The sequence below is a fragment of the Apodemus sylvaticus genome, chromosome 11 (genome assembly GCF_947179515.1).
Source record: "Apodemus sylvaticus chromosome 11, mApoSyl1.1, whole genome shotgun sequence".
Taxonomy (NCBI): domain Eukaryota; kingdom Metazoa; phylum Chordata; class Mammalia; order Rodentia; family Muridae; genus Apodemus; species Apodemus sylvaticus.
Window position 1 is genome coordinate 98,717,068 of NC_067482.1, and position 16,460 is coordinate 98,733,527.

General features: G+C 45.9%; 1 protein-coding gene across 3 annotated transcripts in view; it reads left to right on the forward strand.

Moving 5' to 3' along the window:
• The window catches only part of Pus10 (pseudouridine synthase 10), a 65,763-nt gene that overhangs the window by 38,571 nt on the left and 10,732 nt on the right, over positions 1-16,460 (forward strand). For 2 of the 3 annotated variants that reach the window (XM_052198296.1, XM_052198297.1), the window contains exons 8-16: positions 547-592; positions 1,767-1,831; positions 4,041-4,126; positions 4,946-5,071; positions 8,880-8,945; positions 10,250-10,306; positions 11,270-11,346; positions 11,443-11,498; positions 13,091-13,208. In XM_052198296.1, the coding sequence (XP_052054256.1) occupies positions 547-592; positions 1,767-1,831; positions 4,041-4,126; positions 4,946-5,071; positions 8,880-8,945; positions 10,250-10,306; positions 11,270-11,346; positions 11,443-11,498; positions 13,091-13,208 (697 nt within the window). The remainder of the gene's footprint in view (positions 1-546; positions 593-1,766; positions 1,832-4,040; positions 4,127-4,945; positions 5,072-8,879; positions 8,946-10,249; positions 10,307-11,269; positions 11,347-11,442; positions 11,499-13,090; positions 13,209-16,460) is intronic. The other variant, XM_052198298.1, reaches the window with a different exon arrangement.

The window sequence follows — 16,460 nt, forward strand, 5'->3', positions numbered from 1 at the left end:
AAGGGTCAATTAGGTGAAATTGTTAGTGTTTTTCTTTTTCATGGAGATAGTATTGTTTTTCTTTCTTGTGAATATTTTAGAACTTGTCACGTCTTAGCTTTAAAATGTGCCCCTTTGTAGAGATTCCTCAGAGAAACCAATACAACTCACAAATATATAACTATAGGTATATAAGATGTATTTAATTATGTCCACTTATAATTTCATTAAGTGTTCTTCTTCTTCTTCCTCCTCCACCTCTTCTTTCACCTCCTTCTTTCTTCATCCCTTCTTCCTTCCTTCCTTCTTTCTTTCTTTCTTTCTTTCTTTCTTTCTTTCTTTCTTTCTTTCTTTCTTTCTTTCTTTCCTCTTCCTCTTTCACCTCCTTTTTTTCTTCTTTTTGAGATAGTGTCTCACTATGTAGCTATGGCTGTCCTGGGCTCACTATGTAGACTAGGCTGGCCCCAAACTTATATACATACAATTGCCTCTACCTCCCAAATGCTTGATTAAAGGCATGCATCACCATTTGGCTAAATTTTTAACTTAACTTGAATTTTATTTCAGAGGTGAAGTTTGCCCAGATTGTTTCAAACCAGCCAAAAACAAACAGGTAAGTATTTTTACTTGTTATATTACCAATAAAGTGAGTATGCATTGGGTATGTGGCAAGATACCCAAGTCTGGGCTTTAAATATTTCCATTTGGTCAATGTATTTTTACCTTATGAATTTATTTATTTTCTTCTGGATTTTTTGAGACAGCCCTAGACAGGGTCACCTAGAACTCTCTGTATAAACCTGCTTGGCCTGGAACTTGAAGCTAAGGCCTTTTTGCAGAACTCCAATCATGCCACACATTCCCCTGCCTCAGCTCTTCTCTGAGCCACACAGCAGGGCTCCATAACCCACCAAATCTTGCATCTTCTGTACCTAAAAAATAGTGCTCTATGGGTGTGCTGCCAAGTTCTGCTCCCAGCTCGGGGTGTAGCTCCTTTAGCCCACAGTTGTATCTTCTGCGTGCTGACCCCAGGAAACACCTCCATTAGCATTTACCTCCAGGGAGCCAAGAGCCCCTCTGACTCAGGCTTACTTCCTTCAAATGAATTTGACTCTTCACAAGATGGAACCTTCGGGGTGTACGGTTTAGACACCTTTCCTGTTGTCCCAGTGCCGGGCAGGAGATTCCTCTTTATCTCTTTAATAGTTGTCCCACCTCATAGAAGCTGTGTTCCCCCTGACACCACAGGAATCAGGCCTGTACGTCTGAGTTCTCATCAGAGTTCTTAGCTTGCCAGCTTCGGCGAGAATGGCCCACTAGGCTCTGCCTAGATCCTTCAAGAGCTGCTCTCACTCAGGGTTCCTCGCTCTCCCACATTCTTCCCACAAGGCAGTTCTGCCGGCTTCGGCCACAGCAGGCTTGTCACACAGCAGTGGGCTGGCTTCAGCAATGATCCTACCTTTGTTACTTTGCCACTGCTTCGGAAAATACCCTGACAGAACATTGGAGATCTTGGCTCATAGCACTGTACAAAAAGGAGACAGTGAGCAGGTCTCTCCTCCTGAAGCCTTGGTCGGCCCTGGCCGCTTTTGTTAAGGACGTGGACTGGAGAAGAAGCCTGGAGAAGCCTCCAGGTGCAGCTAACAGTAGGGGCACTGAAGTTGGACTTGCTTTCTTAGGACGCTCAAGTATTCTTGATTTTCAATCTGTAGGATGATATAATTCCTCTAGTCAGTTGTGTTTCAGCTCTTGTTTAGCTGATGTCTTTTTCATTTCACCCTATATAGTCAGTATTCACCAGAATGGCAGTTTCGAAAGCTTTGACTAAGATAAAGGAAGAAGACTTCCTCACGTAAGTATAGAAATGAGGAGCACTATACACATTCAGGAGCAATGGGGACGCCAGCCTGGCTTCCCTCAGGCCGTGCGCATCTCAGGCCTTCTCATGCCCTGTCGCACAGCACCGACATGCACAGCACTTAGTAACTGTTCATCAAGTTACATGTGAGGCGCATGACTTCCATGTCGTACAGAAGAGGAGCCACACTGTGGCCCAAGTACAGGACTTACCTGCACAGTGGAGCCAGGCCTAATCCCTGGGACAAAACCAAACTCGTGATTTTGAGAGGACATTGATTTACAAAGCAGGACTTGCGCTGCCTAAGTTTTCAATTTAGTAATTTACTAGCCTAGTGCTATTCCTGTTCCATTCCCAAATCTGATACTTTGTAGTGTGGCAACCTCTAAAGAGAGAGGAAGAGGCAGGGGAGTGAGCGCACTGGGCACTGGGACAGAAGCAGGCTGGAGACGCAGGGGGCCTGGCTGCAGCTCTGCTCTGCGTCTCGTCCACACTTGGAATCTTAGCCATCTCAGCTGCTTCTTTTGACATCAATGCCCTTTTCAAAAATACAAATTTTTAACATTGTAGAAATGCAATAAACTATATTTTAATTATCAGTGCTTTGAAAAAATGAATTACTGTAGCTTTCCTTCTAGAAGATTTTTGAATAAATATCAAGCAAAAATTAGATGGGGCTTCTTACTATTTATGAAATAAAGAATGTGTCTCACAGTGGGATACTCTCATTAAATATAAAAATAAAGGCATTTTATCTAGAGGCTGGAGAGATGGGCTCGGTCCAGTCCCAGCACCCACATGACAGCTCACAACTATAGCGCGCTCCAGGGAATCTGATGCTCTCTTCTGGCCTCCTAGCTCACTAGGCCAGATATATATGATGCACGGACATACACGCAGGCAAAATATACATTCATACACAGAAAATTAAAACTAAAAAGATACTTTATATAAACACCAGTTCTAGGTTTCTAAATGATTTTATTGTTAAGGTACTGTGGGAAATCATAGAAAAGTTCTAAGCCCCCAGTTTGAGACTAAATCAGAATTTAATTATTAATAAGTAGCCTCTAGTTGGTGCTTTGGCAATTTCTAAATGATGGACAGAGGATACATTGTTACTTCTTCTCAGATTGATGTCCGTCAGCCAGCTAAGAGAATAGCACCCCAGCTTGTCCCTTTTTTCCAGACTCTGTGGCGTGACTGCTAGACTCACAGTTGAAATGAGAAGGAAGAAGGAGGGAAAGTGGAGGAGGACTCACCACAGGAAGGGCAGACCCCCCACAAGTGGGAGCACTTACTGCCGCAGACCAGCTTTACCCAAGCAGTGAAGGTTTATTCAGCGGCAGCAGGTGCCCAGACAGAACAGAAGGGTTACAGAGCCCCAAGGGGCTTCTGTGGTGTACATGTGGGTTTCCCCAGAAATCTGCAGCCTGTTAGAAATTACCACTGGGGAAGGTAGGATCCCCTGACTGTGTCCGACAACATAACAGCCCCAGATTGCTTAGCGCCACTGCTGCGTGTTAGAAGTGACTCTAAGGGCTGGAGTGTTGTCTCAGTAGTTAAGAGCACTTGTTGTTGCAAAGAGCGTGGGTTTGAATCTCAGCACCCACATGGGAGTTCACTGCCTCCTCAGGCACCAGGCACACATGGGGTAGGTACACAGATGTACATTCAGGTGAAAGAATTATACACATAAAATAGTAAAAATAAATCTTAAAAGGAAGTGGTTCTCAGTACTGATATCATAGCTTATGCCTGTAATCTAGTTCTCAGGAGGCCTGGTCGATATGGCCATACTGTGCAACACAGTGCGTTCCAGACCAACCTGGTGAGGCCCCCTCTAGAAACAGACGTGGGAACTGGAAGATGGCTCCGAGACTAAGCATACTTACTGTTCTCTCAGAGGACCTGGGTTCAATTTCTAGGAACCAGCGACCATTTCTGGCCCCCATAGGCCTTCTATACATGTGGTATACAGACACACATGCAGGCAAAATAGCCATGTACATAAAATCAAAGTAAATAAAGACAAGACGGTAAAATTTGAAAAGTAGTAAAGAACCCTTTTTGCTCCAAAACTCTTAAGGTAGGGAAAGGTTTTGTCCTTGAGTTCAGAGTTTCTCAGCCCAGGCTAAAGCAGCTCAGTTTTGTGACTTGTGTCTTAAATACTAGTGTCCATAAAATTTATTGTGTTTTTCAGGCAATTTCCTTGTCCTCCAAACTCACCAAAGACTGTATGCACTGTTCTTGAAGTTGAATGCACTCATGGTGCTGTTTTTGTCGCTGGTAAGTACTTCATCTGGAATGGACGCGCCCTGTGAACCTCCTTCCTGAACATGTCCACGGTCTGCCCTTCCATTCTGCTCTCATGATATAGAGAGGCCTGAAACTGAGCAAGGGAAACCCGGGGAGGCAGAGGGCAGCTAGTAACACTGAAAACAACCCTAACTTTACTATCCTCCCTATGACTAAACACCTGGCTTTATCCAGAGAAAAAGAAATTTTATTGACTTTCCTAATTGGTATATAACAACTAGGTTTTTGCTTTGTTTTCAAAAGTTATAGTTGCTGTTTAATAAAAGCTTAAATGAAATTGTTTTTTTATTTTTGATTGCCTCTGGTTGCTGCTTTTTTTTCTTTTCTTTTTTTTCTTTGTAGCTTTATTTGTAAGGCAGTGAGTCACAATTTGGGGAGTTTTTGTTTTTTTAGAAATGCTTAAAATTTTCACAAAATTAATTCTCTGTAATACATCATCAACAGTGACCATGATATTTTAATGATTGCCAGTTATCTGGAAAGGCAAGTCTTTTTATGATCATAGTGTTTCACAGTATCATGTAACTCTTTCAGTCTGTGAGTCACATTAGTAAATTATTTCAGTCATTGATACACTGTCTCTCTGTTTCTAAGCTGGCTATTCTGTTGTTACTTTAAACATGTTTATGTGATGGCTTCCCAAATTAGACTGTTTCTTAGTTAAGGTCTTGACCTCCTTTTACATCCTAGCATCCAGAATAGGAAACTTAGTAAATGTTGTTACTTCCCATTTTATCCTTATACATTAATCACAGCATTCTATCCAACTACCTGATATTTCTTTGGCAGGCAGGTATAATAAATACTCCAGAAATCTACCACAAACTCCTTGGATAATTGATGGAGAAAGGAAAATGGAAACTTCGGTAGAAGAATTAATCTCAGATCATCTGCTGACAGTGTTCAAAGCAGAGAGTAAGTGCTAAGACGGTGGCGTTTAAACCTTGTTACTCAGAAAGACTGCGAAGCTGCAGAAAGACGTCTCTATTTGGTAGTCATGCCAGCCTGGGCTCCTTGGCTCCAGGCTTCCCCAGAACAGCCACTATTAATGTTCAAAGGGCTTTCCAGCCCACGCTAGGTTTTAGTGCAGATAGCCAAGGATAGCTGTCCTTTCTCAGTGACTGCTTTCTCCTGGGAAACTCAAAACAACCAAGATTGCTTTAGACAAATGCAGTAAACGTGGGAAGCTCCTTTGGGGGAACATGAAGAAGTTCCCCCTCTCACGGCCAGTGCTTGCTCAGGAGTACTTAGCCCCTTAACCCTTAACAGAGGACATTGGGAGGAAGTTCAGGATTGGAGAAAATAGATCAAGAGCAACCATTTTACAGAGGTTTTATGGAGTGCATTGTGTCTAATTTCCTAGGTATTAATGAGCCAGGTTTGTGGGATGAGTTTCTGGGAAAGCTTATGTTTTCCTGTCCCAGGTTTCTGGGAAAGCTTATGTTTTCCTGTCTCAGCAGGCCTGGACGTCAAAGGCCGCTTCAAGTCTGTGATTTTACGTAGTAGGAATAGATAAGGAAAGGTCTAAGACTTCAATTGTAAAAATAAACTGTAGGCAATAGGCGATGTCAGTCTTTGGAGGGGGGCCTCTCATGGGTCAGCTAGGCCCTGCCTTTCTCTCTGAGAAGCACCTGGGAACACGCTCTGAAGTCCAGTGGAACTCTAGCAGTGCAGTGGCATCCTCCCGTTTATCCCGCTGACTGGTTAGGAACAAACACTTTAGACCACATCTCTCTCCTGATTTATTGTCTGTCATATGAGTAAGCTCCCTTTTATTATTTACTTTATTATTTTCACTCTTATGCACTGGCACTTACAACTGAGTGTTAAGTGGTACCGGATCTCCTGGAGCTGCAGTTAGTGGGCTGTGAGGTGCATCCTGTGGGTGCTGAGAACTGGGCTCAGGTCCTCCGCAAGAGCAGTGCATATTCCTAACTGCTGAGCCATCTCTTCTGTACCCCACCTTGTAAAGGTTTATATACATTGCTTCCTTCTGTGTGTGTGTGTGTGTGTGTGTGTGCGCGCGCGCGTGTGGAGGCCAGTGGTCAGTGATGGCTGTTGTCTTGGTGGGTTTCTTGATGTAAGCACCGTGACCAAGAAGCATGTGTGGGGAGGAAGGCGTTTATCCGGGCCATAGGCCACCATCAGAAGAAAGCAGGACACGATCAAGTGGGGCTGGACCGTGGGGCAGGAGCTGATACAGAGACCATGGAGGTTGCTGCGCTTGCTTCCCGTGGCTTGTTGACCCTGCTTTCGTTTAGAACCCAGGACCACCAGCCCAGGGATGGCACCACCCACAATAGGCTGGGCCCTCCCCCATTGATCACTAACTGAGAAAATGCCTTACAGCCAGCTCTCAGAGAGACGTTTTCTCAACTAAGGCTTCTTCCTCTGTGATGACTCTAGCTTGTGTCAAGTCGACACAATGGCCAGCACATCTAGATGTCTTCCTCGGTCGCTTTCCACCTCACTTTATGAGACAAGGCGGAGCTGAACCTGGAGCTTACCAAGGGGGCCAGCCAGGCTAGCCAGTGAGCTCCAGGGCTTTGCTCATGTTCACGCACCCACCAAGTACCAGGGTTACAGTTGCATGTTGTCACCCTTCCCTGTTCAAAAGTGTGTGTGCGCGCGCGCGTGGGGGGAAGTGTACGCGAATGCTGCGTCCAGGCTTAGGAGCAGTGAGTCTTTCGGAGCTGGAGTTCTGGGTGTTTGTGAGCTACGTATGTGGGTGCTAGGAACTAAACTCAGGTCCTGCTCAAGAGCAGCAAGTGCTCTTACCACAAAGCCATCTCTCCAGCTCGGGCTCCTGGTGCTAACGTGGCTGCTGCACCTGCACTCTAGGGTCCTCATGCTTCTGCGCCTGCGCGCTAGGGTCCTCGTGCTGCTGCAGGAAGCACTTCTGTGGCTCAGCTGTTTCCCTAGCTGCCATGCATTATTTTCTGAATGGAGAAAAGTGACCTAGAAGACTAAGGTTTTCCAAATTTTTAGGAAAAAGACTTTGTGGCATTGCTATGAAAGGTAATGGTTGCCGGGCGGTGGTGGCGCACTCCTGTAATCCCAGCTCTCGGGAGGCAGAGGCAGGCGGATTTCTGGGTTCGAGGCCAGCCTGGTCTACAGAGTGAGTTCCAGGACAGCCAGGGCTACACAGAGAAACCCTGTCTCAAAAAAAGGTAATGGTTTTTAATTTTCCACCTGAAGAGGGAAATATTGTCCCCTAACTGAAAACGTGGAGCCAGTTGTGCCTGGGATTGATTCTCAGTGGTGCAGCCTAGAATCCTGGTACTTGGAAAGCGAAAGCAGGAGATCTAGAAGGTTAAGGTCATCCTTGCTAAATAGTGAGTTTGAGGCCAGTCTGGAGTCTCCTGTCTCAAAGAACAAACCAAAAAACAGGCCAGGCATGGTGGCACACACCCTCCACCCCAACACTCAGGGGGCGGAGTCAGTCTGATCTCTGTGGGTTCCAGGACTGCCAGAACTATACAGTGGGACCCTGTCTTAACAGCAACACAAACCTCATCAAAACAAAAGACAAAAACAGGCTGGGCGTTTGTGGTGTATATCTTTAATCCCAGTGCTCTTCGAGGCAGAGGCAGGTGGATGTCTGTGAGTTTGAGGCCAGTGTGGCCTATATAGTGAGTTCCAGGACAACCAGAGATATACAAACCCTGTCTCAAAAGACAAACAAAAAAACCAAATACCAGACATATAAACAAAACTAGGTTGTATATCCAGTGTGTTCACTAAAAAATTAATATGAGTGCAGTCATCTGGACCTGGATGCTGACTGGCTCCTATGTGTGTGGTAGTGGTGGGTGCTAGAAGCTTGCTCAGAATCCCTGATTGATAACGGTCAGCCATGTTTCTCAGCTAGGTGACTTGTAACCTCTGATCGGTGGTTCATATCTGAGGGCTCTAGGAAGATGAGCTTTAACGGTTACTTCCTTGAGTTTGACAGCATATGAAACAAACCAGTGTTGGATGGAGCAGCCTTGCTTCATACACAGCCATTTGTCTCCTAAGGCAGACAAACTTGTCTCTCAGTTGCTTTGAACTAGCCCATCCTGTTATGTACCTGCTAATTCTGTAGGTAATAAGTATTAAGTGTTGACACATTCTCAAAGTCAGTGAATCTAGGAAGGTTTTCCTATTAATACATGTACTGCCTTATTTCTGAATGAAATGGTTGCTGGGCCAGTTCCCTGTGGTCTAAGCTCTGTGTCTGGGCTTTCTGGGGCCTTAAAGCCTTCAGCCATCTGCCCTGGGTCTGAAAGCCACCACATAGCTACACTACCACTTTTTTGTTTTTGTTTTTGTTTTTCAAGACAGGGTTTCTCTGTATAGCTCTGACTATCCTGGAACTCACTCTGTAGACCAGGCTGGTCTTGAACTCAGAAATCCGCCTGCCTCTGCCTCCCAGAGTGCTGGGATTACAGGCATGTGCCACCACGCCCAGCTGGACTACCACTTAATGGTCCCTGATAATCCTTGCTTTTCATTTTGCTTTTGACCTGACCTTTCCTTTGAGGAGATGCCTTAAAAACATGTAGAATTAGAGGGGCAAGGCAAGGCACAATGCAAGTTTAAAAGAGTAAATTGTAAGCATGTATTCTCCAGTACTAAAGACTTTCCCCTAGCTGTTCCTCATTACACACTTAACAGAGTCTTGAGGTTTTCCCTATAAATGGCTTCCAGGTTCTATCTAGGATTCAATCTGTTTTCTTAGATTTCAAGTCTGAGAGAGCTGTTGGTGTAGCTCAGTGGCTTCAGGGATGTGCTGCTAAGATGGATGGTGAGTCTGGTTCCCACCTCCCCCATGGTTCAAGGAGACCCTGACCTCCGTGTGAACACTGTGCCATATGCCTGTACCCGCAACACATCGCACAGACATGTAACACAACAGTAAACAGAACAAAGGGTAGACAATGGAACTGTGCTGGCAGGAATGTGTGTGCAGGGATGGTCTTACATTTGTTTTTTGCCCTATGTCTACATGCCACATCATACTTTTGCACCAGTGGCAACTGCCTGAGGATGCGGACGGAGCCCACTGGCCTGCCTTTGTTTCTCTGAAGCCCAGTGCTGCATTGCCACAGCAGGTGTCCTGAGGGATTGCAGCAGTGTCTTTGTGAGTCAGGACTCTGATGGTCTCCCACATTTGTCATTGTCCTTGTAGAGCCGGCTCCCAATGCCTCCCAGCCCCTCTCAGTCCTTGATCCCATCCTCTACTTCTGTCTTGCTGGTTCCAGTATGACCCGGTGGTTAATTGGTTCTAGTATTGGAATGTTGGGTCCACCAGCCTAGCTACTACCAGGCCTGCGTTTGCTAATCTGATGTGACTTCTGGCCTTTGCTACCTGCTTCTCCTGTCTTAGAAGGAAAATGACCACCTGTGGCCATATGGTTAAAGTGTCTGGAGTAATGGCTGCAGTGGTGGGGAAGTCTTCTATTTGATCTGTATCTATAACTCTGTTATATAGAGCTATAACATTGTCATCCCTGTTTGACATTTTTTAAGTGTTTCGTCTGTGATGATAAATCCATCTTGGATTGTGCATTGGTTTTAATATGGCTCCATGGTGGGTCTGGTTATATAATTAATTTACTATTTAAAGGTCAGACCTTTCTCTCAATTTAGCATGATTGGTCTTGTTGTTGGGCTTGTTTACTTGAAAGAAACAAAGACAAGGTTTTTGCAGAGAGCCAGTGGCCAGGGAGGTGGGACCTTCCTCGCAGCCTTGGCTTTGCATGAGATGGTATGGATGCCAGCTGGACTCTGGCTCTGACACCAGAGACACGCTGCTCTGCCAGGGGGTTGCTTAGCCCTGGGGTATCGCCTAAGTCTGTGAAGCTTGACGCTCACTCCTTTGACGCTTCAGGAAGTTAGAGTAAGAATTAAGTGATGTGTGCAGATTTACCCACACGTGGCATATGATGAGTAGTATTTATTATTACCATTACTGCTTTATAAGATTGAGATTAGAGAAGAGGTCATTAGTCCCTGGGGTCGCCTCCCATGGACTGCTGGGATGATTTCCACCACAGGTTGGGACAAAGAATCTCAGAGCTTCTGTGTCTCATCTTTTCTCTCTTACAGGTTTTAATTTCTCATCCTCTGGACGAGAAGACGTAGACGTGAGAACATTAGGAAATGGTAAGATGGCATCAACACCACCTGGTTAGAACCCACCTGCTCACTGCAGCCACTTAGAGCCAAGGGAAGACCAGGACCCTGCAGACGGGGCGCCTTGTGCACTGTGCAGGTCCTCTGCAGACTGACCAGTGTCTGAACAGAGTCATTCCTCGGAGGCAAGCTGTAGTGACTGTGTGCCTACAGAGGGCAATTTATTAGTTGTTCCACCTCAGAACTTCTCGGGCACGCGCTTTTAATCCCAGCACTTGGCAGGCAGAGGCAGGCAGATCTAGTTTGAGGATAGTCAGGGCTACCTAGAGAAAACCTGTCTCAGATTAGAGAGAGAGAGATGGAGACAGAGCCCCGGGGACGGGCATGGGGTGTACTTGTGGGGCAGAGGCGGGACAGCCACGGCTATATCGATAGAGCATGTCTCAGAAAACCAACAGACTATCTCAAAATGACCAATTTTCAAAATGTCTGTCTGTGTTTACAAATGACTGTTGCAGCTTTCATTTCTTTCCTTATTTACCGCGGTGGATTATAAGAAAGATGGTGAGGCGTCCTTCAGCTGTCAGACATTTGCAGTCCCTTCTCACAGGGTCACAGTTGTTGTGTGTCACGAGAAGAGTGGCTGGGAGAATGGATCTCACTTCTGTGCATTTGGCCGGCGCTCTCTGTGACAGTGCTAGGCCCGGCAGTGTGTCTAACTTAATTGGTGTCCATTGAAGTCTCATTTTGTAATTAGCACAAGCCTCTGTGAGGGCCTCTGGGAAAGGCGGCCATTTTCATGTGCTGCCTGGATGGGTTAGCAGCCCCCTTGCTTCAGCCCCAGAAGCCCCACTACTCTTTCTCGCCTACTTCAGTCCTACACTGCACTGACCTCTCAGGCCTCAAGCTCAGCCTGCTTCCCACGCCTCCAGCATTTGCCCAATGGTAACTCTTGTCAACACGCTTCTGTCTCCTGCCGGGGTGTGCTGCCAGGAAGGCCCTTTGCTGTGGAGCTGCTGAATCCTCATCGAGTCCATTTCACTGTGGAAGAGATTAAGGCGCTACAGCAGGTAAGGGCTGCGTGGCTCCACCAGGCCTGCGTTTGTGCGGCGCTCTGACTGAGCGGGACTGAGTCAGTAATTGTTCTTCTTTCTCTGCTACTGCAGAAGATTAACAAATCATCTGACAAAATCAAAGTCCGTGACTTGCAGCTTGTCACCAGGTAAGGATGGATGTGCTAGAGAGTTCAGAAGGGACTCTTTCAAAAGCTTCCAAAGATCATGTTTGTAAGGGAATTATATACAGAGTTTATTAAGGAAAACAAAAATCTAACAACCCAATTAAATGGGAAAATGATTAATTAAGTAGACTTTTTTCAAAGGAGGGTGTACGAGTAGTCCATGAACATGAAACAATGCCTAGCATCTTGTACAAGGGTTGTGCAAGTCAGAGCCATACCCAAGAGGATGGCTGTCACCAAAAATGAAAGTATCAAGTGCTGGCCAGGATGCAGAGGAACTGCCTTGTGTGTGGCTAATGGGGTTGGAAGCGTGGCCACGTTGACAGTCTCTCATAGGCTCAAACATACACTGATCACGTGACGTAGCTGCTCCACTTCTAGACATCACATCAGTGATAGAAATGAAAGTATGTATCAATCAAAGGCCATACGCAGATGGTTAGAGTAGTGTATTTACAAAGCAGAACAATAGCCACTGGTAACAGACCTGTAATTCTACTAACTGCTAGGTCAAGGCAGGAAGGCTGGAATTCAGGCTATCCTTAGCCAAGTCGTGAATATGAGGCCAGCCTGGGTTATAGAATACTCTTATTTTTAAAAAAAAATAAAAGGTAGTAGTAGATACTATTTGCTATTTGTCTATCTATTGAAAAACACAATGTGAAATCATCTCTTCTGATCCTTGGAAGTCCCAAGACTTGTTCTGGACACCTGAGACTGTAGATCGTACTGAATCTATAAATAGTGTGTTTTTCCTGTACACAATTGATGAAAAGGGTTGACTAAAAAAAAAAATGAGCACAAGTCAGAAGCAGAGAGAGCACTTGCTTCCCTTGTAGAGGACCTGGGTTCAGTTCCCAGCACACACACACACACACACACACACACACTTGGTGACACACAACTACCTATAACTCCAGCTCTGCCTCACAGGACACCAGGCATTCATGTGGCATAGCACACACACATACATGTAAAATAAAAATAAATTATTTAAAAAGTAAAGCATAAAAATATCAGCTAAATAATAAAACAGCACAATTATGGCAGTATACAGTAAAAATGTTAAGCATCGATTGCCTCATTTTAAAGTTTTGAATGTAATACTTTTGGCCTGAGGTTGACAGCAGGCAAAGAGATCCCACAGTAATGGGAGCCTACTGTCACGCCCACCCAGTGCAGTGTGACAGGGAGCTAGGGAGTGCCCGTTCATACTGCGCCACAACATTGTTAAGTGAATCCAGTTGCCAGATAGCACACGCTCTGTGGTGTGCCTGGCAGGAAACATGTAGGGAAATGGTAAAGATAGAAAGTCAGGTAGTGACCGATGGTCTTGGGTTTAGGGAAAGGAGTGGGAAGAAGGTGCTCATGGGTCTGGAGGGCCTTTCTGGGGGCAGTAGAACTGTGTGTCATAGGTTAGACTATGCTAGATGCACAGCTCCGTAGGCAGTGAAATTCATAGGAAGTATCCTTTAAACGGAGGATGCATGCACGCTATACTTCAGCCAGGCTGTTCTAAGGAAACAGCTTTGGGACAAGGTCTGTGTGTGTTGTTCCTTTGTTGTCTTGTTTAGAGAGGCGATAGGGCGTATGAAGGAAGGTGAGGAAGAAAAGACTAAGACCTACAGTGCCTTGATATGGACGAATAACGCCATCCAGAGGAAGGACATTGGGTTCCTGGATGACCTGAAGGTATGACATGGAGTCCGCTTATTTCCCTCTCCTTCTGCTTATGAACAAGCTCGTTGTCTTCTGCTGCACTCCCAGCACCACAGAGCTTAGGCGCTGGGGTCTGCACGGCCTGGCCCGGGGATCAGATACCTGCTGGGCTGACTCTTTGGGCCAGGGTTGCTGACTCTGAAGACAGACTCCTGGGCACATTCTTTTTTGGGAGTGGTGGAGGTGGGGTTTGAGACGGGGGGGGGGGGGGGGGGGGGGTTTTCTCTGTGTAGCCCTGGCTGTCCTGGAACTCTGTAGACCAGGCTGGCCTTGAACTCAGAAATCTGCCTGCCTCTGCCTCCCAAGTGCTGGGATTAAAGGCGTGCGCCACCACTGCCTGGCTGCTGGGCACATTCTTAATTGTGTAACTTTGGAAAAATTCCTTAATCTCTGTATGCTGTAAAATTAATTTAGAAAAATTAAATTAGTTCAGTTATACAAAGCATTTCAAATGGTACATACTACATAGGAAATACTCAGTAATGCTATTATTTGTCTGTCTATAAAAGTTAAATATAAAACAAGCTATGTTACTAGATATTGATCCTAAACTCAGATATGAATGAGTACATGTGGAAACTGTGTGTGCCACGTGCATTCTGGAAGCGTGGCACCGTGAAGGACGAGCAAGGTGGCCACCGTGGCTAAGAGTACTTGTACTGTGCGAGTGTGAGAGCCTGAGGCGGGACCTCAGCTCCTGTGCGTGTTGAAGCCAGCCATGGTCATGCGTGCCTGGAACCCCAGGGCTGTGGGAGGCAAGGCAGGAGCTCACTGACACTTGCTGACTGAGCCTAGCTCCGAGGTCAGTGAGAGACCCCATCTGAGAGGAGAGGTGAAAAGTAACAGAGTGGGGCGCCCGTGGTCCTTCCTGTGCATGAGGGATGTGGGAGGGGAGGGAGGAAGGAGAGGGAAATTCAACGCAAGGTCTGATAGTGCATAAATGAGCACAGAGTTAGCTGATAGTAAGTGGGTGGTATTGTGTAGCAATCTAGATGACCTCCTAAATGAATGACACTTGTTTCATATATAAATATGTGTGACACTTGTTTCATATATGTGTATATATATATATGTGTATATATATATATATGTTTCATATATGTGTATACTTACACACACATATATATAGACACACACACAAAGTTTATCTGTATAATGGAGTTTTACTACCCTTGGGTATGGTGGCTCAGAAGATCAAGGCAAGAAGATGACAAGTGTGAGCCCGCCTGGGCTATCCAGCTAGACCTACCTAAACGATCCAGATTATTTAAAGTGGTAACATAGGAAGAGTGTTGTCCTAATGCTAGGGGAAGCTGTAAGAACACCTAGAGGGTGGGGCCTTGTGATCCCAGCACACCCCAATGTGCCGTGTGCACACATTGATGGCTACGGAGAAAATAAGATGGCAAAAGTTTCCAAAAGTAGGATTTATCATTAGTCACGCAGAGTAAGGTACCCGATAGGTTTAAAAAAAAAAAAAAAGGATAAAGGATCTGAACAGATGGTTGAAAAAGGAGAAACTCAAGGTGACCAGGAATCGTTGTGAATGCTGCTTCACCTCCACGACAAAGTAATATATGACTTCACGTTGTTCCCTTAAACCAGGAAAGCGGACAGTGAGTTCAGTGGGGAGGGAGGAGTTGCGTGCTGAAGCAGAGATGGACAGTGTTTTAGATGGAAGGCAACATGGCTGTGACTGCAGGAAGGAAAAGATGCACTGATAGACCCAGCGCGCCCTCTGTGACAACCTCACTGCAGGAACATGACTCCTGTGTGAGGGTGGGCATGACAGGTGGCTTCCTGACTCAAGGGTGTGAGTTCAGGACCAGCCTGGGCTGCAGAGACCAAGCAAACAAGCCAGTCTCTGAGTGAGCCGTGCTTGGATAGCAAACAAGCCAGTCTCTGACAAGACCAGAAGCAGGGCACGCTTTCCCTTCCTGGCTTAGAGATTATCTGCACATAACCTGCCTGAGTCTGCCTCATGAGGCAAGAGCAAAGCCACGGCTGGCGTGGGGCCGCAGGGAAGCCCACACTGCTGTCCACAGAACCGTTCCACCCCTCCACCTCTCCTGCTTGGCCCTGCTGCCTTGGGCCTTTAAAAACATTGGAATTTTTGTTTTTGTTTCTTTGTTTTGTTTTAATTAATGTCTGAGTTGAGACTATTGAGGTTTAAATGAGGTTTTCATGAGGCCCAGACTGAGCTCAGGATGTGGCTGGCCAAGGATGCTGTTGAACTTCCCGTTTCCCTGAGTCCACATGAGCGCTGGGTTACGGGACGTGTCACCATGCCTGTTTTTTTATACTGTATTAGGGATTGAACCCAGGGACAATACACATGCTGTTGAAGCACTGTCCCAGATAAGCCATAGCCAACCTCAGATGAGGAGATACAACACAGACAGATTCAGACACTCAGTAGATCATGTATTCCTTCAGAGACTTGCAGATCAGCTGGGTGTAATAATGTGCATCTTTGATCGCCAGCACTCGGGAGTCACAGGCAGACGGATCTCTGAGTTCAGGGCCAGCCTGGTTTGTAGTCAGTTCCTGTCTATAAAGAAAACAAAACAACGGCCAAACAACCAAACAAGCCAAAAACCCACCAAAAATCACAGATGTAAGAATCACGTAGAATGATGTTTAAAAAATTGTCATTGCAAACAGTACGTTAGGGGCTGCCATCGAGGCTCAATGAAAAGTTAGCCCAATAAAAACAGGTTCAAGGGCTGGCCTGAGCTCCGTGGCAGCGGCCTGCCTGGGGCAAGGCCTGGTGTGATTCCCAGCACTGCGACAACAAAGCGTATTTGGGGGTTACCATAGGTCTAGTTAGAAAAATAACACAGAAAGGTGGTTTTATAGAGTACAGAAATCAGAGGCCACTCCCAAGTACACTGTTAGGTCTAGGTGGTTTCTAGCAACACTTTTATAGTTTTACAAAATTCCCATTGCTGTAACAATAAAGCTGAGTTAGTTCTCTATTCTGAGAAAAGGACTACTGTAGGTTCACTGCTGCTCTACTCCTTTTAAAGGGCAGCCTTCTTCTAAGGAAGAAACTGTGTGTGTGTGTGTGTGTGTGTGTGTATGTGTGAGAAGAGGGTGCGGGGGAGAAGTCTGTGTAGGAGAGCAGTGCTAAGAGCGGGTGTAATGGTTTCCTTTTGTGGTCTGAAAAGCAGACCAGAAAGGACACATGGCCTGAGAGCTGATGAGCTCTGCTGGGATTGGCTC